Here is a 25,596-nt window from a genome sequence, read left to right on the forward strand (position 1 = left end):
TGATCATCCCTCTATCTACAGGTGGGATCTAGATATGTATTATCATTGCACCATGTTGATGTATTGCAATGTATCCCATGGTTACAACTTATGGGGTTTGATTCACATACAGGATTAGTATTTTTATTTGGGTTTGAGCCCTAGAGAATTATGTTGTTTTATTATGTTGTTTTATAATGTTGTTTTATAATTGGTTATTGATAACTATTTTATATCTAATATATGTTTAACTGTGTGTTAACTGTATATGTATATTTAGTAATATGATTGGATATTGAATGTATATCTTAGTTTTATTTTATCATCTCCTCCAATTCTTTCAGGGTAAATATCTGTATTTTATGTAATTATGTTTTCTATAGTATTGGTAGCACGGATAATGACTGCAGCTGAGTAGGGGTGTTTTTTCATCAATTACCATCATTGGAGTGTGTATATAATACCAGACCTCCCCCCTCACGTTATCCCTTTGAAAAAGTTAGCCGAGACTGACGAAACGCGTCAGGGAGCGTCGTGACGTCAGACGCACTGACATTGAAGTCTACATCCAGCGCAGGAGCGGACTGATCCTAGCGCTAGTGCTGCAGGCACTACCTATACGGAACTTTTTGTCTGGGACTATTCACAGCACACCAGCCCTGGGAAACTGCTGGTACGCTGCTCGTTCGCCAACGGAGCCTGGGAATGCCCCCAAAGTCTGCATTTTGACCGGATGACTTACATCAGTCCTGGAAATCTGCTGAGACGCTGCTCCTTCACCAACGGAGCCTGGGACTGCCCCCAAAGTCTGCATTTTGACCGGATGACTTACATCAGTCCTGGAAATCTGCTGAGACGCTGCTCCTTCACCAACGGAGCCTGGGACTGCCCCAAGAGCTTGCAGTTAGACCGGATGGTGGTGATTATTATCACATATGCTTGATTTTATTGTACTTCTTGTAAGTGCGTTTTTTACCCCTCCCTCCCCCCTCCCCTTCATTAAATATACTTTTATACGCTATGGGCGTGCGCTCTCTCCTCTTTTTTCCCATCTATATATATATATATATATATATAAAAAGGAGAGAGGAGAGAGCGCACACCCCATAGTGTAAAACCGTAAATTTATTGAGGGGAAGGGGGGGTAAAAAATGCACTCACAAGGGTACAAGTTTTAAAAGCATATCATGATCATAATCACCACCATCCGGTAACTGTGTTGATGCTGTAGAAGACCCTCGGTCCCAAAAATGGATGAACCACACTGTTGTAAGAGTTCCTGGGTTGGTAGATGGTTAGGAGACAAGTTCCAAAGATCCCAAGGAAAAACAGCTTTGCTCGCGGGTCTCTGTGGTGTCCGGCGCTCGAGTAGATTTCCTCCTGCGCTCCGTGATGACGTAGTGTCTGTGCGTCTACGTGATGACGCTCCCTGACGCGTTTCGTCACACACGGGTGACTTTCTCACAGGGTAGTGGGGAAGAGTGATATGTCCGCATATATATATACCCTAAGGGTTCCGTGGTATACAGCTGAAAGTAATAATAAAGGTAATCAAGGTAATCGGGAGCCGAAATCGCTCCTAATGACACTGGGGAATCAATTTTCTAAGGGGCATGCAAAGCTATTACTATATATGGATACTATACTCAGTATATTAACACAGTATATAATGACAGAGGGCACAATACAATACAAAGCTAATATGACAATATCTAGAAAATATATATAAATATTTAATTCCAAAATTGTAAGCTAATATTATATATAAACAATGCTATATATATAAAAACCTAAGTGGTTTCAAAATAACTCATATAAGTGCCAATAGATATAAATTGTAACATAATAGAACACAAGAATAAAAAATTATAATGCCATAGAACATGCCTAGAGGGAAAACCTAAATGAATAATGTTAACAAATTTGGCAGTTAGCCTATACTATAATATATACAAAAGTCCCTATAGTAGAAATAATGATAATAATGATGTATATAAACCTAGATATTGAAATTTTACCGATGAAAAAACAACAATATGTAAATGGTGAAGGAGGTGAAGGACTCAAATGTGATATCAATTATATAGTGTCCCAAATATAGACACAGTAAATCTGAAATTAATAGATGAATAAAAGTATGTTATTATGTGCAATAGGACTCTTAACTATATGTGACTATAAAACATGATATAATTATGTATTAATAATGTATTGATAAATTTATAAATGATGGTGCGGGCCCTAATGTGAAAGAATTTTGTTTATTTACTCTAAAATAACATTGTGTATAAAAGATTAATTTCATAAACCATTGTGTGGAAAAAATGATTCAAAGAACCAGAATTAATGTATATGTATACATATACATTAATTCTGGTTCTTTGAATCATTTAATTAATTCAATTAATTTATTTACATATGTATATATATATATATATATATATATATATATATGTAAATAAATTAATTGAATGACCATTCGAAGATTAATTTATTTACATTATATATATATATATATATATATATATATATATATATATATATATATATATATATATATATATACACACATATACATTAATTCTGGTTCTTTGAATCATTTTTTCCACACAATGATTTATGAAATTAATCTTTTAAACACAATGTTATTTTAGAGTAAATAAACAAAATTCTTTCACATTAGGGCCCGCACCATCATTTATAAATTTATCAATACATTATTAATACATAATTATATCATGTTTTATAGTCACATATAGTTAAGAGTCCTATTGCACATAACATACTTTTATTCATCTATTAATTTCAGATTTATTGTGTCTATATTTGGGACACTATATAATTGATATCACATTTGAGTCCTTCACCTCCTTCACCATTTACATATTGTTGTTTTTTTCATCGGTAAAATTTCAATATCTAGGTTTATATACATCATTATTATCATTATTTCTACTATAGGGACTTTTGTATATATTATAGTATAGGCTAACTGCCAAATTTGTTAACATTATTCATTTAGGTTTTCCCTCTAGACATGTTCTATGGCATTATAGTTTTTTATTCTTGTGTTCTATTATGTTACAATTTATATCTATTGGCACTTATGAGTCATTTTGAAACCACTTAGGTTTTTATATATATATAGCATTGTTTATATATAATATTAGCTTACAATTTTGGAATTAAATATTTATATATATTTTCTAGATATTGTCATATTAGCTTTGTATTGTATTGTGCCCTCTGTCATTATATACTGTGTTAATATACTGAGTATAGTATCCATATATAGTAATAGCTTTGCATGCCCCTTAGAAAATTGATTCCCCAGTGTCATTAGGAGTGATTTCGGCTCCGATTACCTTTATTATTACTTTCAGCTGTATACCACGGAACCATTAGGGTATATATATGCAGACATATCACTCTTCCCCACTACCCTTTGAGAAAGTCACCCGTGTGTGACGAGACGCGTCAGGGAGCGTCATCCCGTAGACGCACAGACACTACGTCATCACGGAGCGCAGGAGGAAATCTACTCGAGCGCCGGACACCACAGAGACCCACGAGCAAAGCTGTTTTTCCTTGGGATCTTTGGAACTTGTCTCCTAACCATCTACCAACCCAGGAACTCTTGCAACAGTGTGGTTCATCCATTTTTGGGACCGAGGGTCTTCTACAGCATCAACACAGTTACCGGATGGTGGTGATTATGATCACGATATGCTTTTAAAACTTGTACCCTTGTGAGTGCATTTTTTACCCCCCCCCCTTCCCCTTCCCCTCAATAAATTTACGGTTTTACACTATGGGGTGTGCGCTCTCTCCTCTCTCCTTTTTGCAGATTCCATTCGGATGTGGTTCATCCCCCCGAGAGCAGCCGGAGACCCCCAAAACCAACCTTCATTTTTTCATCATTGGACTATTGCCTTGAGGACTGGTTTTTACCCTCTTTATTTTTTTATTCTTATTTACCTCATATATATATATATATATATATATATTTGTCATTGTATTTATGTGTATGGTAATACTTATCACAGCATTGTATCATAAATAAGATATATTTGTCTATTCACTATATTAGTTTAGGCACTTAGTTTAGATTTTATATTTATTCACATTAGCACATATATTTAATATATCATAATTATATCACAATTATTTCACTTACACCCTCACTAGGCGCTGCTTTATTGTTTTGTTTGTCATATATATATATATATATATATATATATATATATATATATGTATATATGTGTGTGTGTGTGTGTGTGTGTGTGTGTGTGTGTGTATATATATATATATATATATATATATATATATATAGTGTTCGACAAACCTATACATTTGCACGCCTCGGGCGAGTGGATTTAACATGGTGGTGAGCTCCTATTGGCCCAAGCAGCACACGTGTGGTACTAGGTGGCGAGTAGATTTTTTGGTGATTTGTCGACCACTGTATACACACACACACACACACACACACACACACACCTTTTCCCCTGTCCGATCTGCTTTATTGCTTAGAAGTACCGAAATAGATCGAGTGGGTATAGCAAATTATTTGATTATATTCGCAAATCCATTATTTTCCCCTCAACTAAAACAACCCCTATTTCTTTTATATCTTCCCCCCCCCCCCTCCCGTGGTTTAAAATTATTATTTCCCATTCCTAAAAGAAAATTTGGGTTTTCCAATAGCGTGATTAGTCTTGAGGGGTATACAATTCGTGTATATTTAGCTTGAGCCGATCACCATATCTTTAAAGTAAATTCTATTGAATTACATGGAGGTCTATAGATCATGTTTTGTTCCTTTGTAAGCCAGAGTCTCGCTTGAAGTGACATATACCCAGACAAAGCTCTTTCAATCCCTACACACCTGTGGTGGTCCCCGCCAGAGTGCCACATTATTATTTGCTTCAAGTGAGATGTTAGGTAATATTTAATCATCTTTGAAACCTCTACGCGCCCCTCTTTCTTTTGGGGACACAAGTATTGCCCTGGCTATTCTTGGTTTCATGTTCTGCAAGATGAATTAAAACATTTTGTATGTATGTACTGTATGTATGTGTCTATTTATATAGCGCTTCAGAGCAGTAATATACGTGACAAACATAAATAATATAAATAACACAAAAAGGGGAGAGAAGTGCTTCAGACATAAAAGTAACATTTAGGAAAAGGAGTCCCTGCTCCAAAGAGCCTACAATTTAATTTGTTGGTAGGAAAAACGTACAGACAGTAGGAGGGTGTTCAGGCAAGTGTGTCTGCAAGGGGCCACGGTTAATGAATGAGGTGTTAATTATCAGTCATGGAACTACTCATATGCTTCCCTAAGCAGGTGTGTTTAAGGTGGATAGAGAGGGAGCTTGTCGGATATTGAGGGGAAGGGCATTCCAGAGGTGTGGGGCAGAAAGTAAGAAGGGTTTAAGGCGGGAAAGGGCTTTAGATACAAAAGGGATAGAGAGAAGACATCCTTGAGCAGAACGCAAGAGTAGGGATGGTGTATAGTGAGAAATTAGGGCTGAGGTGTATGGCTGAGGTCGCGCGAGCCACCAGCCCCTTGCCTCCAGTCTGGTGGTCTCTGCTGCCTTCTTCCGACGTGGCTCACTGCGTGCTGTGACGTGTCTGCCGACCGGAGCTACAAGCCTCTGGTGATCAGAAGTGCCGACGCGTCACGCGGTACGCGAGTGAGCCAATGAGGGAAGGAGGAGAGGAGGCGGCTTGGGAGGGAAGTCTGTGATGGAACCCGTGCATAGCTCTCCCTCTCGCCCCCCCCCCCCTCTGGTGCCCGTTTCATAGGCTGCCCCTGTCCACTGCTGCCTGTGCTGGGGACTTGCATGCAGGCAGCTGCTGTGCCTGGAATCAATGGGGCTCTGTGTTTTGGCTCGCCCTCCCTGTCATGACCGCGCCCCGACCCGTTTTGGACACGCCCCCCCCACGCCAAAAAAAGTTATCTGCAGACCGCAAATCGCGGTGAAGTGACTTGCACGCACCGCCAAGCAAGCCGGCCGTGCAGGCGCGTGCAGCGGGGCCTTAGCCCAAGGAGGAGCAGGAGAGTGTAAAGCTTTAAAAGTGAGGAGAATCGAGTGTTAGATACAGGATTTGATAAGAATTATATATTTATAAATTATACAATATAATTAAAATAATAATTTATTAAAAAAGTTAATTATACCATTTCATACAGGAATTGAACCCAGGACCCTTTCATATGTTGGCAAGAGTTCTACCACTAGACCACAGGAGCTGTGTGATGTCATAGACAGCTAGAAATAAACTTAAGATTTAACATTGACATGTACCTTGTGTTGTAGAGGATAAATATATTTATAGGTTATGTCTTGTCACACCAAGCCTATGGTGTAGAGGTAAGAGGCAAGGCATTGGTATCAGAAGGTCCCGAGTTCAATCCCTGCATGTGTTTTGTACAAAATGTATTACTGTTTATTTGTGTCTGTGTCTGGTAGTCAATAAAGCATTGAATTGAATGTTTGGAAAAAAAAAAACACGATGGCACGCGAGGGCAGAGAGAGAGATGAGCACGTGGACAGCAGGAAGAGGAGAGAGAGATGAGCACGTGGACAGGACAGCTGGAAGAGGAGAGCGAAAGGCGGAAAAATGGAGGATTTGAGATGCAGGTAAACTGGCAAAATTAGGCTTTCAATTCGGGAGCCATGCTCAGACCGCGTTATAACCGATTCGCGTTATAATGGGTCGCGCTATAACGGGGTTTTGCTGTACATGCTCTGATCCACTGATTAATTATGAAAAAGATCTGACTGATATACATCATCACATTGCTGTCAAAACAATCTCTATTTTTAGGTTGTTTTAAATTGTAACACTATTTTCTAAAGGCATTCGAGATAGGATGTCAAATATGTAAGTCGGATGTCATATTATATACAACTGCATTCAATTGTATTCACCAATACCTTCAAGTAATTGCCTACAACTGTTAAAATAATTCACATATAAAGGTGGATTGAATCTTACAAACACCTGAGGGTATTTAAACCCCAGAGGATCCAACAAGTCCATCACGGCATCTGAGGAAGCATAGACATATGTGAAACGTGTTGTTCCATCGTGAACGTGTTATTTTTGGCTCTTAACGAACACCGTAGTTCTCACGTTCAGCTATGATACAGCCCTGCTAGCCGCACGCGGTAGAAGGGATCTTTCTGCACCGCAGCAGTCTGGGACCGTATGGTCTTAATCAGAGCTAACACGACATGTGAGTGCATCATTGCCTTTTGTTTTAGCAAATGTACAATCGTCCTTTAAAAAACACTTTCTCCGTGTGTATTGTTCCACACTGGGAGACACCATTGGATACCGGAAGAATATACATCCACCACCTATTGGTTATCAGAGTTGCTGATTAAGGGAAGAGAGAGGAACCCTGAGGGATACCCCCTCATTTGGGGCAATTTTGCTCTCACATGGCCGTGTAATAATATATATTTTCCCTATTAACTTTCTTGTACCCATTGCACATTGAGTGACATTGCATTATGTATCCTTTTCTCTTTTATAGTTCAAGTACTGCCCTGAATCCTCCAGATACCTTTTTTACCCCCCCAAAAATCTGCAATAAATCCGTTTTCTTCTGCGGTTGAGGTACCTTTATTATTACCTTGTTTTGTAGCAAGTCGTTCAGGATGAAATTCATTCCTTTGATCTCTTCCTTTGTTTGAATATGTCTTGTTTTTAAGAATATACCCATCTTTCCTTGAGCTCCAGGTGGTATCCAAAGGAAAGGATCTGAATTACCCATCTGTATTTTATTGATTGAGTACATACTGCCCCAAATTGGCTTAATCTTCCCCCCAAAGGGGGGCTGCTGGACTCGAACTTCATGCAATCTTCCCTCTGACGAATGAAGCTCTCCCTCTGGGGCCACGAAAATGGAATGTTTTATCCACCTCTCCAGGAAGTTTGTCTTGAAAACGATCTTCCAGGATGGTACATTCTCTTGCTTCTCCATATTGTGTTCTTTCTGGCCGATATATAGAAAAATATCATTGTCCTCCTTTCTTGGGTACAAAAAGTACTTTAACCTCCTGATGCCTGGGATATAATTGAACCCAACTTCTTCCCAAATAGGAATTCTCCCTCAAAAAGGTAAATTACAGACTGTTCTTAGATGCCAAATCCGTCATCCAGTGTCTGAGCCATAGGGCTCTTCTTGCAGTCATTGCATATGCCATTGACCTGGCTGCTAACCTTACCGCATCAAGAGAAGCTTCAGCAATGTAGTCAGCTGCCCACTTGATCTCTGATGAAGCTTTTAGAAAAAAAGCTCACTTGACTCGTTTTTCTAATGCCTCCTATATTAGAGATCCATACGCGCATAGCCCTTGATACCGACGTTGTTGATATTGCATGCTGAGCCAGCTGTCGAATAGGATCTCTTCAGGACACTGTCCATCTTCCTATCCATCATAATCCTGAATGATGCTGCATCTACACCAGTATGGTTGTCTTTCTTGTTGTCACCCTTGATATTGCTGCATCAATTATCGGGCTTACATCCCAAAATTTCACATCCTTTTGTTAAAAAGGATATATCTTGTTGAATTTCTTAGGGATATTCAGTTTATCAGGTTGAGACCATTCCGCTTGTTCCATATACTTAATTACCTGATGAATTGCGAAACACCTGGTCTTCCTGTGTATTCCCCCAAAATAATCAGTTATTTGAGTGTTATCTTCTATATTCTCCAACTCCAATGTTTCCCTCATTGCCTTTATTAGACGTTCCACAATTTCCAGATTAAATTCCGATTCTTCTGTCTGCATTTCTTGCCTGAAGAATCCTAATACTCCGCTTCCGATACATGACGATATAATACCTGATTCATCCGAAGAGGACTCCCTCGTTATAGCCAAACTGGTTTGAAATCTTGACCTTTTCGAAATGGTTTAGCTGCCTGTTGCACTACTAATTATAATCTCTGAGTTACTGTATCCTTCACCCATGTCAGAAAACTATTAATTTGTATCCCCAGATGCTGCCTTAAGACCATCTCCACAAAGCTTCTTAGCATGTAAAGCTAGTTCATCACATGCTGCACACCATTTAGTTTTTATATTTTTTAGAAACTTTATTTTTTGATGCAGAGACTCCATTGCCACTTTAGAGGTGCCAATGAGGTGCCACTTTAGAGGAACCACTCTTCTGGTTGTAGAACCGTGGCACCAAAGTGACAAAACATGCATTTTAGTTCCATATAAATCAACTATTGACTTGCCCAGTTTTAGTAAGCGATCCGTTGCTTGCAGAAGCTTCCATGCTAGCTTCTGTACTCCTTCCAACTGATTTGACTCTTTCTGCACAGGGTACCATGCTGCAGGTTGCCTTAACTTTGAGGCAGTCGCCTCTCCTCTCGGACGTGATCGTCAGCTAGTCCAATCCGAGTGCTTGGCTTTCTGTGCTCGCGCCTGTGCGTGTCTGCACGTGGGATGCCATGCCGGCATGTCCCCGCACCATTCCACTACGTTCTCAGGCACTTCTGTGGTCTGCCTGGTCACACGGGCCTCCAACTTGCAACCACCCACGGTTCTAACTGACAGAGCTGCAGGAGGACAGAGGCTGAGAACTCCCTAGAATTTACTATACGAGTTGCAGTCCGGTGAGTCCCTTTGAAATAAACACTACTCCTAGCTGTAGGACAGGAAAAGACTATCTACAGGTAGTAGGAGGGACCTTTTATGGACAACCTGCAAGAATTCAATTTCCTGTCCTACTCAAGCTAGGGATAAGACTAAACCCTGCGGTGCCCACTGCCATGGGGAACAAGAAAGCAACATAGCAATTACACAGGGATAGGATGTTTGTGTGTATATTTCCTTAAACTGTATTGTTTAATGTGACGGGCTGAATAAAAGCCGTGGTTTAATATCCCCAAATCGGTCTCCCTGGTTATACCTCTGCACATGTCTCTTACAGGCCCCTTGAAGTAGTAGCTAGGATATGGGCTTTTTTTCTTGTTTTCTAGGGAAGATTGCATTTCAATGCTCCATAGGAGCACAGAACGCCATCTGACCAGACGAGGAACGGAAGATGACACCTCTTCCCTCCTCCTAAGTTACAATATCATGAAATAGCTCCAGAAGCGCAATCACATGATCGCAATGTGCTGGAGAGGTTGTGGTACTCTGATGCCATAGCCCCTCGGGCACCCAAATGGTTAAAAGGATCAAAGTTAACAAATGTTATTTTTATTTTATTTAGGAGGTTACATTTCAATGATCAACATTTTTAGAAATTAAAACAATATTTACATTTGAACTAATTTACACTTTTTCTATGTAAACATGCTGTTTAAACCCCCTCCATTTCAGAGAGGCAGCTGAAAGGATTCAAACTTGTTCCCAGTCACCTGTGGATACTTTTTACTGGTGTCCACACGGCTCAGCATAGCCAAGGCGAATGCTGCCGTTTTCCCTGTCCCTGACTGGCTCTGTGCTATCAGATTTTGGGGTCTGCAAAAAAAAAAAAAAAAAAAAATTTTTTTTTTTTTTTTAAATTGAAGTGAAGTGAGCAATGATTAAACCTATCCACACATCTTTATAGCACATATTTTACATGGGTAATACATTGCTGTGCAGGAGATAAGTCCATATTTACCAAGTGGCGCTATTCCAGAAGATGCTACCCGATGCTAAAAGACACTTTTACAGCCCATTCATGATAATGGGTTGTAGGGTGACTTCCAGAGCTGGAAGGTGTATTTTGGAATAACCACTTGGTAAATTTGGGCCATGACGATTATACTAAAAGAGCTTGCACTGGATTTGTAGCGTCTTTACTTCATGCACAGTGCCATTACCAGTTGGCAATGCAGTTTCCCTATAGCATACTCACCTCCCCCAAATAAAAACCCCTTTCAGTGATTAAGAAAATGGATAGACATGTGTCTTCAAACTACTTACGGATTTGCAAGCATCAAAGGAAGAGCTGACTCTTGGATCTTTGAGGGTCTGTTAAAACCCATGGCATAAATACCATGGAGTAACTCAGGTTTTCTGAAAAATTAGACATTCATATTTACTGCATAATGTAAACTTTGCATAGAAAACAAAATTTATTAAAGCAGCAATTCAACAGCCCCCAAAAAATACACACACTGTATTGAATCCCAACTATTTTAGATCTGTCCTAAGATACTTACCAGTGAAATTAGCGTTTAATTTTCCCTCCAGGTGAAATAAAATGGCTGCCAAATATCAGGTCAATAGTAAGTCACAACATCGCTAACAGCTTTCTATTGGATAGCCATTTAAATCCCTATAAAACCCAGAAAAATAATAGCCGTAACTTCACGGTAACTACCTCGGGAAACTGGGTGTGCCTGAAAATCACTACACTGCACGTGGAAAAATGCTTATTTTTCTATTATACTTTGTGTCTAATAAATTAGATAGTTAATACCGGAGAGCAATATAATGAATGTACTATAGAAATAACCTAGGATTTCCATTGTATAAAATTAACTGTTTACGTGTTTGCATATACCATGTAAAAAAATTGAAATACAAATGACAAAAAAAAATAAAACCACAACCACTACAGTACTGTATGTCAATTCTACAAATAAGCACACCGAACAAATCTCACAAATGTTACACTTTTTTTTTAAGTTCGACTAAAGTACACTACAGTAGATCCATGTTTGTAGGCAGATTTTGTCTAACTTGTAAGCCAGAGCTCTAGACACATCTACTGATGAAACTCTAATACTTGCCCTTATTCTCTCCCATCTGGATTATTGTACTATTCAGCCATGTAAGACTCCTTTACAATCCCTCTAGAATTCTGCTGCTAGACTAATTTGACTCTCAGAACAGTCGCTGCTCCTCTCTAACTTAAATCCCCATCCCGGCTTCCCATCAAGTTTCAAAACTATCCTTCTTACCTTTAAGGCTCTCCCCTCGTCTGCTCCTCCCTACACAAGTTTTAAGTTCTTGTTACGTCCCTGCAAATAACCATTTCCTTTCAAAACCTTTCTCCTCTACAATCCCCCCGCCCCCTTCACCTGTGGAACTCATACTCTCTGTACATGCCAAGCATCTTCTCTCCCACCTTTGAGTCAAGCCGTAAAGCTCACCTCTCAAATGAATAAATTCAATAGCCTAGACCCAGTTGTGGGCAACATGATACATCAAGGGCCATACAGTCTTGCCATATAACCATGCATTATAAAAAAAACTCTTCCTATTGCGCGTATAACTATTCCCTACAACCGCTCGCTATAACGACTCCTATTCCCCCTATATCATCTGTCTCACGCTCCCTGTGCAGATCTCTCTCCCCCTATCCCTCTGTGCTAATCTAACCCTCTGTCTCCCCCATCTCGCCTAGTATTCCCGCTCTGCTTGTAGCCACCACCCCACATGGTCCTAAGACAGGCTAGGGAGGAAGGGACCAGGAGAGAGAAGGCTGGGGTCTGCAGGTGAAGTCTCTGCGGCTGCATGCGGCCCATGGACCACCTGTTGCCCACTAGTGGCCTAGACTAATTGCTACTGTGTCTCGGCCATAGTTGCTCCTAATAACCTTCGTGGCCAAGCCCCATCTACTGCACTTAGTCCCTCACCCGTGGTCTCTGCAAGTCACCCAACATACCGCTTAGATTTCGAAGTCGGGGACAGGGATTTCCTTTCCTATTGTCCGACTGTTGATTCCCTGTATTATTTTTTTAACCTCGATACCGCATTCATGCTTTGCTCTATATGAATTAGGCTATTCACTCTCTTTTAAATGTGTTTCACTTAGCCATGTTGCTATTATGTATGTGTCATGTTATTTTCTTTAAATGTTCTAAGTGCTGTTTTTCTGTGTAGACTGGGCACCTACATTCAAACACCCATGATTAGCCATTATGGTTAGTTTATATATCACCTTGTAAGGACTGGGCTTCGGTCCCACCCCCGTGACGAGACGGGTGATGCGCCCTACACGGATTTTGCGCACAGGTGCCGCGCTACCCCTACCAGGATCGGGCTGAAGCCCCGTTCCCGCAACCCTTGATGCCACGGAGAACGTCCCTCGCTCTCAGGTGACTACGCGACGGCGCCGCATTACCAGGGACACACGTGGGGTTAAATTGATCCACTAATTACTCTACACCTGTGGTAGACTCTGCCCCTGCTTACCAGTGGACAGAATACCTCTGAAAACTCATTGCTCACAGCCTTGTGCAGCCCTGCCATTGGCTACCTGTCTTTTATATGCTCAGCCATCCCTGCTGCAAGTTGGCTGAGCATAACCATTGCTTTGTGACGTAGTGCTTGCCTCAAGCACCCTGCTGCCTTTCCTTGTCTTCTGCATTCTGACTTGCCTTCTTGTAGTACACTGACCTCGGATTGTACCTGGACTTCTGCCTTCTCTGACCCTTGACCTTGGCTTGTATTTGGACTCCCACCTTCTAATCTCCTGAACCCCGGCTATGCACAACGACAATCCGACTTCTCCAATCCTGACCACGCAAGTGTCACGACCAACCTAACCTCTCCTACCCTGACCCGGCTACACGACTACCACTCTGACTCGGTTGTAGGTCGGTGTATACCAACATCCCCACCCAAGCCTCACGTTCCCATCCTGTTTGTGGTGAGCACAGCGATTGGTTTAGGGGGTGTTGATTGCAGATATAGAAGTACGACATAAGAGAGAATGGACGACGGCAGTACTCTACTCTGACAAAGCGTCATCCAACGCGAAACGCGTTAGTGTTATTTTTTTTTTTGAGTCCTGTTTATGTGCCAATATATGTACGTTTGTTAATGCTATTTACCTACCCTTGGAGTATCCTTTCGGTAGTGCGCCGCCACCTTTTTTCTTTCATTCATGATGCCGTGTATTGCATTGTCTCTTTTGTAAAGAGCACACAGTGGGAGCTATATAGTGATGTAGCGGGTACCCAAAAATTACCTGGTATACACAGCACTATTTTCAGTACCTGGACGGTGGCTGGAACCTAGTGCCGGGTAATTTCCATTCTGTTCCCTCGGTTCTCCTCTTGGAGAATGGTAGGAGCAGAGCAGCAGAAGACTTACCTGCAGCCAGTAGCGGACGGTGAGGAAGACTGCAGCGGAGTATGGAGACATCCTGGTGGCAGTGGGAGCAGTGAAAGACATCCTGGTGGTGTGGCAGCATACGACGTCATTCTTTAGCCGGTGGGAGCAGCAGAAGACATCCTTCACCGCTTGTGCGAAAAGAGGAACATGTGACCGGAGCAAGAGTGTTACTATTGGACAGCAGGGGAGGAGTGCGAATTCCGATAGGGCCCCTCCCTGGCTGTCCAACAGTAACGCTCCTCCTTCGGTCACATGTTCCCACCGGCACCAGCTGTGACGGATGTCTTCAGCTGCTCCCACCGGCTGAAGAATGATGCAGTCTGCTGCCAACAGGATGTTGCCTTGGTCGTCCTTCTCACCATCCGCCAGCATGTAAACGAAAAAAACCCGGCCGGGCAATTCTCTCAAACCCCCCCACCCCCCCCCCCCCGGAACCAGTTACCGGTGCATCACTAGAGCTATATAAAAGATCTACATACATGTCAGCAATGCTACTGAATGCCAGTGTTACAGTCAGAGACCACAGGCGTAGTTTACCAGGACAACACTGTTAAGGCTACAGCTACTTACAGATGCAGCTCCTCAAACGTTTTAACAGAGTACAGTGGGGAACTTGGATCCCTCTGCAAGACTTCCACATTGTGATGAGATTCCACCAGAGACTTCCGGATAAGCTTGTTTAGTAGCGAACTGGTTGCCAGGTTATCTTTAAAAAAAAAAAAAAAAAAAGTAGCATATTTTGATTTTCAATATATAAAATAAAGGTTTTATTTTTTTATTACTCGGGGTAAACATTCTGCATATCCTAAACCTTTACATCTGTAGAAAGATTTGCTTGTCATGTCAGTTTACCATCCAATATTACATTCTACTGCAGTATTGAGTCTTGAGATTGAGTTTAGAGGCCGGTAGACCTGGTGTTTTATATAAAAGTTTTAATAATAATTAAAAAAAACCCTCACAGTGGAACACGGACATATTTAAATATTTCTATTATAAGACAAGTTAAATAACATTTAAAATAACAAACTACATACCGCTTTTCTTTCATAAGGTCTTAGCTCCCCATTTCTAACAGAGGACATAAACAAATTCCGATATTGCAGTATTCTGAGCTACACCAAAAAAATTCTAGAAAAAAATCAATACAATAAAAAAGTATATAGAAACAAAATGTTTAGTTTAATTGTAATATGAAGCTGTATTGCATCTAACTGTAGGAAACTTAAACAGCCTACAAAACATACTCCTGTATAGTCCTTAAAATAAAAATGTTTCACACAAGTAATTGTGAAAACCATAAAAAGGCAACATGTTCAACAGAAAAAATGGTACAGAAACCGTACTAGTATCATCCTCTTCATCGTCCCAGTTGGAATTGCCTACACAAAAAAAAAAAAACAATGTTATGGCCTTGAGAGCGGTTGTGCCACAAATATTACACAAATGTCAGCTTCCTTATCTTCTGTTACACTGCAGAAAGGACATAAAGTACTGTAGATACTTGCTTAAAGTGCTGCATTCTCCACCCCTCGGGTAAGTTTAAACATCTTTTTCCCCTCACACTTTGAAGCTCGCTCTCCACAGACTCCACTGTTATCCTTGAGGGACTTCAAATGTCATATTGAGGACACCTCTCTCCCTTGGGCTTCCCGCTTTCTCTCTCCAACCTTTTCTTTTGGCCTTCATCAATGTACTGCAGCCAGCACCCACATGGATGGTTTCTACCTAGATCTGGTTTTCACCAAAAAGTCTCTGCTTTCTCCATTTCACTCTTTCCTCTGTCTGACCATCATCTCATCTTATTTTCGCTCTCACTTCTCCCCCCTCCATCTACCCCTCGTTTCCGCAGCGATCTGCCCCTTGTTAAAGCTGCAGTTCAAGCAATATCCTACATCTGTTTTTTTTTAAATAAATCAGTTCTGTAATATGAGAAAATACTAGTAGCATTTTTTTAAAAACAATTTGTAATGTATTCTAATGTAGCAAGCATTTTTGTTTCTATAGAAACCATTTACAAAGTCACACCCCCTTCACTTTCTGAGACAGGCTCCGTCTCGAGTCATGCCCTCTCTCTAGCAGTGCACCAATTGTATCTAGTAACTGTCTGGTCACATGATCTTCCACACAGAACTTTGCATCGTGGGTACTGTTTTGCAGCAATAACTGAAATAAATAACCCAGAGAAAAGCGATCGATTACACGAGAACCGATCGATTTGCCACTTAGCTAATCACTTGTCAGTATGCAGATTGTATTGATGCAAATATTGAATGTACAATTTTTTTTTTAAAAACGGCAACTTTGAACCTTCCAGTTTTTTATTCCACTTTGCGCTCCTATCTGCTCTAGATTCCCACAACCTGGTCATGAGCTACAACTCTGCCCTAGCCTCCTCTTGATCAACCCAGACCCCGGCTAAACTGCCACACACACACACATGGGATTCGCTCTTGCACTAACTCCTCTGAACACTACTGGAGAAAAGCTTACACTCTCGCAGACTTCCTTCACTACATATTAACACACAGAAAGAACACAACGCTCACCAATGTAATGTAAATGGGATAATAAGGGTGCCTAAGTTGCCTGAGATGGCAAACGGTGCTACCCAAGTGCTTACTGTAAGAAGGTATGTTTTATCAAAACAAGATGGTAGCTACACTGAGTAGCTAAGGCTATGCTTATAGTGCCGGCGACGGTCGCTGGAAAATCAAATAGAGATGACTTCCATCGATCGTGACCAATCCGTCGCTCTGCGCTTACTATAAGCGCACACAACGGCGGCAATGCATTTGTTTAACCGCGACGGTGCGACGCTGGCACTAGAAGCGCAGCCTTATATGTCTACACTTTCTTATAATAATGTATGTGTGTATGTTTAAAATAAACAATTAAAAGTATTTTAAACATACGCTTTATACATTATTATAAGTGTAGACATTATTTTCATATTATTAAATGTTAAGTTTTAACTGCCTTTGAGTGCACCACTAAATGTGCTTCTTTTTGGAGGCCAACTGTTCTCTCACCTACTCTTGTTTTGATAAAACTTCCCTCACTACATATTTATTCTTTCAATTCTGCCCTCTTCCAGGCTAAACAAACCTACTTTTCAACAATAAATCAACATTCAAAAGTTTAACCCACTCTGCCTCATCTGTATTTTACTCTACTGAGACCGTCTGTTACCTGCTTTTCTTCCTCCATTTCACCCCAGGACTTTGCTGACTATTTAAAGACAAAGGTGTATTCCATTAGCCAAGGCTTCCCCCCTCTGTATCCTCACATTCTACATCTCCTCCTAACTCTACTCCAGCCTTCCTACTGCACTACTGATCTCTTCTCCTTTTACCACTTGCCCTATCGACCCCATTCCCTCCCATCTCAAACCTCTTGCTGCTACTTCAATCCCTATGCTCACATTTTCAACTCCTCCCCCTACTCTATCTTCCCTTCACCCACAGTTATACCATTACTCAAAAACAGAAAGCTTGACCCTACCTGTCTAACTATCGTCCCGTCTCACTCAACTCCTTGTATTCCATCACATCCTCTTTCCTCCTAGATCCTCTACAATCTGGCTTCTGTACTGCTCACTCCAAACCAGCCCTCACTAAAATAACCAATAACCTCCATGCTGCCAAAGGGCATTACAAAACAACAAATGACACCAGCACTCCTCACGTATATTGAGCGTCAGTAGGTGGGGTGAGCGGTGCATAGGGGGAGAGCAAACAATAGTCAAATTGTAAAGAATTGGTGAGCAACAGGCCCAAGGGGGCGATTAGACCGGTAAAGTCCCCTATATAACAGCACTCGATCACACTACATAGTTACGTAATTTAATGTGTTTAATACAGAATAAAGCGCAGAGCTCAGAAAATCCAACAACGTAATGATATGAATAGTATAAAAACAATTTTAATCGTAATATAACGTTAAAATAAAAGGTATTAAAAAGCTCCCTAGGGAAGGAGATGGGCTTCAAAAATGTATTTTTGTCAGGCCACCCAGCCTTGTTGGGGCTAGGTACATTAGTACCGATTCTGAGCTTCCATTTTTTAAGCCCATCTTCTGCCCAAAGGAGCTTTTTAATACCCTTTATTTTAACGTTATATTACGATTAAAATTGTTATTATACTAATCAAATCATATCATTACATTGTTGGATTCTCAGAGCTCTGCGCTTTATTCTTTATGAGACACATTAGATTATGTAACTATGTAGTGTGATCGAGTGTTATATAGGGGACTTTACTGGTCTACTGGCCCCCATGGACCTGTTGCTCACCAGTTCTTTACAATTTGACAAAGGGCATTACACTCTGCTCATATTGCTCGACCCTCTGCAACCTCTGATATTGTGGACCACCCTCTTCATCACAATCTCCATACTCCCGATATCCGTAACATAGCTCTATCCTGGATTTCCTCTCCCATCATACTTTGTGCCTCATTTGTCAACACCTCTTCCCCTCTGCCGAGATCTGTGGGTGTACCCCAAGGGTCTGTCTTGGATCCTCTTCTAATGTAAAGGGGTTTAAGGCTGCACACCACAATAATTATTTATTTAGAAAATATTTTACCAGGAAGTAATACTTTGAGAGTTACCTCTCGTTTTCAAGTATGTCCTGGGCACAGAGTAAAACAAATAGTACATGGTTACAAGTACAGTTACATAAATGAACAGGATATACATTATATACAAGACATTGCGTGCACAGTTAAAGAAAATATAGTTACAGACCAGGTTAAAATGTGAGGCAACCTTAGATTTGAAAGAACTTAAACTGGTGGTGGATGTGAGAATCTCTGGTAGGTTGTTCCAGTTTTGGGGTGCACGGAAGGAGAAGGAGGAACGTCCGGATACTTTGTTGAGCCTTGGGACCATGAATAGTCTTTTGGAGTCTGATCTCAGGTGATAAGTGCTGCAGGTGGTAGGGGTGAGGAGCTTGTTCAGGTAGCTGGGTAGCTTGCCCATGAAGAATTTAAAGACAAGACAGGAAAGGTGAACTTTGCGCCTAGACTCTAGTGTTGACCAATCTAGTTCTTTGAGCATTTCGCAGTGATGTGTGTTGTAGTTGCATTGGAGAACAAAATGACAAGTTGAATTGTAGAGGGTGTCAAGTTTGCTAAGGTGGGTTTGTATATAATACATACAGTTTACCGGTGCTGCTGGTTCAAGGAAGTACCTGCCAGGCAAATTCCAATGTACACTGAGGAAAAAAGAGAGATCCAGCGCTCCACGGATTTCAAGATAAATGAATTTATTGTGCCACACGACGTTTCGACCAACAGGTCTTTTTCAAGTGATTAGGCATACTCAAATGAGGATCTACCTAGTATATATACCCTCCAACATTAATCTAACAAGTGAAAACATTTACATAATCACCCCAGCTGCTCCCAATCTGCTTCCCCCGATCAGTGCTACCTTCATGCATAGCCATAACAGTCCATGAGAGTTAATTTCCGGTTCCTGTGTCCATTTCCGGTCTGTGCGTTCCAGTGACGTCACGATCCTCTTCTGCGCATGTGCATGCGTTCCAGCGTCATCATCGTCGATCTGCTGTGACGTCAGTCTCCTTGCCTGGATGGATTATCCTTCCCTCGTGATGCTGTGGGGGCTGTATGCTCGCTCTATGAGCTGTAAGCCTTCCTTCCTTCTGCGTCTCGATGTGGGAGGTGCTCCTGCGTCCTGTGTCATCACTGAAATCTTGTAGTCCTTCTTGGGTCCTGTAAAATGGGCTTTCCTTCTTTCTCTCTCTTCCTGCAATAAAAGTCCTTTACTATGCATGAATGAACCATAGTGTGTTATCAGAGGTAGCTATAGTGTGTTCCAGTGTAAAATTTAGAAAGTGCAAAATCAACATTTAATAAAAGCTTTTGAATGCTTATCAATCTATTTGGCCCTTACTCACTTTAAAGGCTTTTCACCAACAGCAGCCATGCAAGAAACTCATTTATCTCCTATTAAGAAAACAGTTGTAAGATATGTAGTCATTTAGCCCTTTTGGATAAACTGTGTCCAATGTGTATGTCCAGTATGTCTCTCGTTGTAATAAAAGTGTATCAACATCAAATCCTGTGGACTTTCTTTTTATTAGTTCTATCCCCATTACACGAAGGGATGAGACTGGGTGTTTGTGGTCTGTACAGTGGTCAATAAAAACCGTATTCTCCGATTTATTATTGATCCTGCTTTTATGTTCAATAAATCTGGTTTTTAGACTCCTTTTTGTCTTACCCACATATAAAAGTCCACAAGGACATTTGATAATATAAATGACTTGTGTGGTAGTGCAGGTGATATGTTTATTAATTTTAAATTTTGCACCACTTCTCGGATGACAAAATACATCACCTGTCATTAAACTGTTACATACCGAACAATTAAAACACTTATAGCAGCCTGCTTTTGGATTACTTAAAAAATGTGTACTCATATAGTGCTCTTTTTAAGCAGTACAAGCATACATGAGTTTGGTGAAACATGATATAAACACATATTTTAAGAAAAAACATCGCATACAATACAACCTTAACATCAGTCAAAAGCAGTGTTTAAAACATTTAGCCGATAACCCCAAGATCATCCTGAAAAGAGCAGACAAAGGAGGGGCTCTCGTTCTCCACAATTATGAGCAATATAGGGCAGAAGCCAACAGACAACTAGCAGACACAAACTGTTATGTGAAATTAACACATGATCCCACAAACCCATACCAAGAAGAAATAAAACAAATCTTACAATTGGGTTTGGGTAATACATGGCTGACAGAAAAGGAGGTAGAATTCTTAACAATGGAGCACCCACGCCGACCAGTGCTGTATCTACTACCAAAGATACATAAGAGTCTGCATAATCCCCTAGGTAGACCGATCATATCTGGCACAAGTTCCATCAACCAGCCATTGTCAATGTTTGTAGACACTTTTTTACAACCATTAGTGAGAGAGGGAAGATCGTATATAAAAGACACGTTTGATTTTTTAAATAAAATAAGATCAATTGAGTTTAAAGATAGAGAAGTATTTCTAGTGACCATGGATGTCACTAGTCTCTATACGGTCATCCCTCACACAGAAGGTTTAGAAGTGGTTAGGGAAAAATTAGAATCAAGTCACAAAAAAGGACCACCAACTGATTACATCATGCTATTGTTACACTTTATCTTGCACAAAAATTATTTCAAGTTTGAGAACAATTTTTATTTGCAGACCACAGGTACCGCCATGGGGAGCAATGTAGCACCATCCTATGCTAACTTATACATGACACAATTTGAGGAACAACACATCTATGACACACAATTCTTTAGTAAAATGCTCTTCTATTGTCGCTACATAGACGACCTCTTTTTTATCTGGGAGGGAACAGAAAATTAACTTTTTGAGTTCTTCACATATTTGGCAGAAGTACCTACGCCAATTAAATTTACTAAGAATTGGAGCAAATCACAAATATCATATCTAGATGTAATGATCACATATGATGGACAAGAGATACACACAGATCTCTTCCGTAAGCCTACGGATATGAATGCTACATTGCATGGGTCTAGTTTTCATCCAGACCCGTTAAAAAGGATCTTACCATATTCGCAAAAAATCAGAGCGGGAAAAATTGTTGATAGGCCTATACATTTAGCTAGAACCATAGAAGATATAAAAACTAGGTTCACTGAAAGGGGACATAAAGCATCCAAAGTGGAAAAATCTTTGGGTAAGGAACCACTAATGGTGACTAGGCCAATAGCCAAAGAAGACAAAATGACCTTTGTCAGCAAATACACCACTGCAAGTAAATTTGTCAAACAAACCATACAAAAATATTGGAAAATTCTGCAAACAGACCAGATATTAGGAAACATATGTAAAGAAACACCTAGATTTGCCTACAAAAGAGAGAACATCAAGGATATTCTTATTAAAGCAGATAAAAAAAGAGCACTATATGAGTACACATTTTTTAAGTAATCCAAAAGCAGGCTGCTATAAGTGTTTTAATTGTTCAGTATGTAACAGTTTAATGACAGGTGATGTATTTTGTCATCCGAGAAGTGGTGCAAAATTTAAAATTAATAAACGTATCACCTGCACTACCACACAAGTCATTTATATTATCAAATGTCCTTGTGTGTAATGGGGATAGAACCAATAAAAAGAAAGTCCACAGGATTTGATGTTGATACACTTTTATTACAACGAGAGACATACTGGACATACACATTGGACACAGTTTATCCAAAAGGGCTAAATGACTACATATCTTAAAACTGTTTTCTTAATAGGAGATAAATGAGTTTCTTATATGGCATGGCTGCTTTTCACTTTAAAGTGAGTAAGGGCCAAATAGATTGATAAGCATTCCAAAAGCTTTTATTAAATGATGATTTTGCACATTCTAAATTTTACACTGGAACACACTATATACAGGTACCTCTGATCACACACTATGGTTCATTCATGAATAGTAAAGGACTTTTATTGCAGGAAGAGAGAGAAAGGAAAGCCCCTTTTTACAGGACCCAAGAAGGACTACAAGATTTCAGTGATGACAGATTTCAGTGATGACACAGGACGCAGGAGCACCTCCCACATCGAGACGCAGAAGGAAGGAAGGCTTACAGCTCATAGAGCGAGCATACAGCCCCCACAGCATCACGAGGGAAGGATAATCCATCCAGGCAAGGAGACTGACGTCACAGCAGATCGACGGGGAGACGATGACGACGCTGGAACGCATGCACATGCGCAGAAGAGGATCGTGACGTCACTGGAACGCACAGACCGGAAATGGACACAGGAACCGGAAATTAACTCTCATGGACTGTTATGGCTATGCATGAAGGTAGCACTGATCGGGGGAAGCAGATTGGGAGCAGCTGGGGTGATTATGTAAATGTTTTCACTTGTTAGATTAATGTTGGAGGGTATATATACTAGGTAGATCCTCATTTGAGTATGCCTAATCACTTGAAAAAGACCTGTTGGTCGAAACGTCGTGTGGCACAATAAATTCATTTATCTTGAAATCCGTGGAGCGCTGGATCTCTCTTTTTTCCTCAGTGTACATTGGATCCTCTTCTCACACTCTCCGGGTGACCGTATCACATCTCTTGGGTTCCAATATTACCTCTATGCCGATAACCTGTCCGGCCTTCCTGCCGCTCACTGTTCTCCCCTTCATTCCATACGCTGCTAGAATCACTTTACTCTCATAAATCTGTCTGTGTCTCTACTGCTGAAACTCCTCTCCTGGCTTCCTATCAAAACCTATATTACACATACACATACTGAATGACTGACACACAGTGACAAGTGACATACTGACTGACACACACACACACACACGAGAGGAATTCAGTTACTATAAATATAGAAGTGCAAATAGCTAAAACATGTGTTCTAAGTCGAACTTCTTTGCGTTTCAGCCCTGAAATTATGTTTTGATTTTTAATTAAAAACAAACACAATTTCTGTGACAAAAGACAAAAAAGTTTCACTTAAAATGCACGTGATCAGCACACATTTTTTTTTAAAATAGACTGTTATAGTGCCCGCGACGGCGACCTCACCATTAGCGAAAGTTATACTTTAACTTTCAGCTACATCACTGGCGACAGGGTGATTGATCGGTTCAGAGGCTGTCACATGTGGCGACAGCCTCTGAAAAATCAAATTTAACTTGTTACCAATTTTCCAGATGCAACGTCACTCCGTCGCGCTTACTATAAGCACTGGCGACGGAGTCAATTGTTTTGTTTTCGGGCGACGTAGTGTCGCCGGCACTATAAGCGCAGCCTAATGTGGCTACAAGTCAATGCTACCATAGCATGTGGTCTACTGGAAAATCTACACTATAGAGCGAGGTCTGCTAAGAAATGTACACTATTGTGTCAGGTCTACCAGGAAACTTACACTACTTATCAGGTCTTTTGTATCATTGGTTTGATATAAAAACAAAATTGTGAGCGAAATAATTTATTCATTGAACCATATACATTTTCTAAACCTTTGGCAAACTTTATTTTATTTGAATCATATGATGTTACGATATACACTTCCTATATCTTTTAAAAATGCTACAAATTAAATTCAAATTTTCTTAGAACTTTACAGCAAAAATTATAAAGAGGTGACTGAAAAATGTTCATCGCTGGCTCCACATTTTCTTAAGCATGTGTGTTTTAGCATCCAACCACGAATGCTCAATAGCTTTGGTATTTACTCCAGTATCAGGGTCCACATAATTCTAGTGGTTAACCGCAAAATGACGGTAACCAATAGCATTTAGCTTCTGATAAGTCGACAATATATAATGAATAACCGAACCAGATTTGCATACCAGCTCAATAATGGGGATCAAAGTATACTGTTGCGTTGTTACACTAAAACGATACTACTCTAGCTCAAGCAGAGCGTCATCTAGTGTAGACTGCACACACAATTTTTTAGGCCAGGGGTGAGCAAACTGGGGGGCTCAAGTGTTTGGAGGTTGGGGGGCAAGGTCATTGCAAAGGTCCCACGTTCTCCCTCAAGTCATTTAAATAAAATGCTGGAGAACCGTGCGAGGCCTTAGTAACCAACTTAACTTATCTCCGACGGCTCTGGCAAAAAAAAATAGAAAGTTTGTGCACCCCTGTGTTCGACCACAGATATCCAGTTAGAGCTCCCGCTATAGTAGTACCTAACAGTCTCATTATTATTTTTTAACTGCATGTAAAATAGCCTAAATGAATCATCCTGTATTAATGACCTCAGAAACCTTTTGGATTACTCAATATTGCAATGCATTCATTTTTTTTCTGATGGTAATGTACCTGCTTCAAATCACAGACTTCACAAAATGTATGTAAGCTTGAGTAGTAAGACATTGGCGGTCTATTAGTCAGTGAAGGAGTGGTTGATAAGATGGTTATGAGGTTATGGAGCTCAAGTATATACAGATATGTCAATATTTGCAGTTTGTAAGAGGTAGTCAAAAGCGCTTACAAATTATATTTAATTAAAGCAGGACCTCTACTTTGTGCCCAGGACATACTTGAAAACGAGAGGTAACTCTCAATGTACTACTTCCTGGTAAAATATTTTATAAATAAATAAAATAAAGACATTTTGGATATATAGATCTAAGATTTGATTCAAATGGGTCACAATAAAAAAATAAATAAAAAAAGGACATTAAACATATCTTAGATATGCAATACCGTAAAATACAGTATTTGTAGGCATGTTTTCATCACAGGCTTTACCAAGTTTGTCATCTCTTGTGCAGTTGTAAATCCTTAGTCAACGCGGGCGATAGAATGGTTATTGGTGTAGATTGAGATGAGAAATATGCTAAGGAGGCTGCAAAGGTTGGCAACTTCAAATAGTTTGGTGCATAATTAGGTAGTAGCGAGTTTTGGTGTTTTTAAGGGTATTTATTGTCTGGAGTCACTGCAACAGATTGTACCTGATGAAGGGGTTCACCCCCAAAACGGTCTTACTTTTACTTTGGTCTTGCAATAA

General features: G+C 40.3%; 1 protein-coding gene across 5 annotated transcripts in view; it reads right to left on the reverse strand.

The window, feature by feature from the left end:
• DDX25 (DEAD-box helicase 25) overlaps positions 1-25,596 on the reverse strand; it is a 155,946-nt gene that overhangs the window by 82,913 nt on the left and 47,437 nt on the right. For 2 of the 5 annotated variants that reach the window (XM_075604353.1, XM_075604355.1), the window contains exons 3-6: positions 15,423-15,458; positions 14,647-14,782; positions 10,933-11,025; positions 10,380-10,482 (exon numbers count right to left, since the gene is read on the reverse strand). In XM_075604353.1, coding sequence (XP_075460468.1) covers positions 10,380-10,482; positions 10,933-11,025; positions 14,647-14,782; positions 15,423-15,458 — 368 coding nt within the window. Of the gene's footprint in view, positions 1-10,379; positions 10,483-10,932; positions 11,026-14,646; positions 14,783-15,422; positions 15,459-23,218; positions 23,416-25,596 lie in introns of those variants that run through there. The other 3 variants (XM_075604357.1, XM_075604356.1, XM_075604354.1) reach the window with 3 other exon arrangements.

This window comes from Ascaphus truei, chromosome 6 (assembly GCF_040206685.1).
Source record: "Ascaphus truei isolate aAscTru1 chromosome 6, aAscTru1.hap1, whole genome shotgun sequence".
Lineage (NCBI taxonomy): Eukaryota > Metazoa > Chordata > Amphibia > Anura > Ascaphidae > Ascaphus > Ascaphus truei.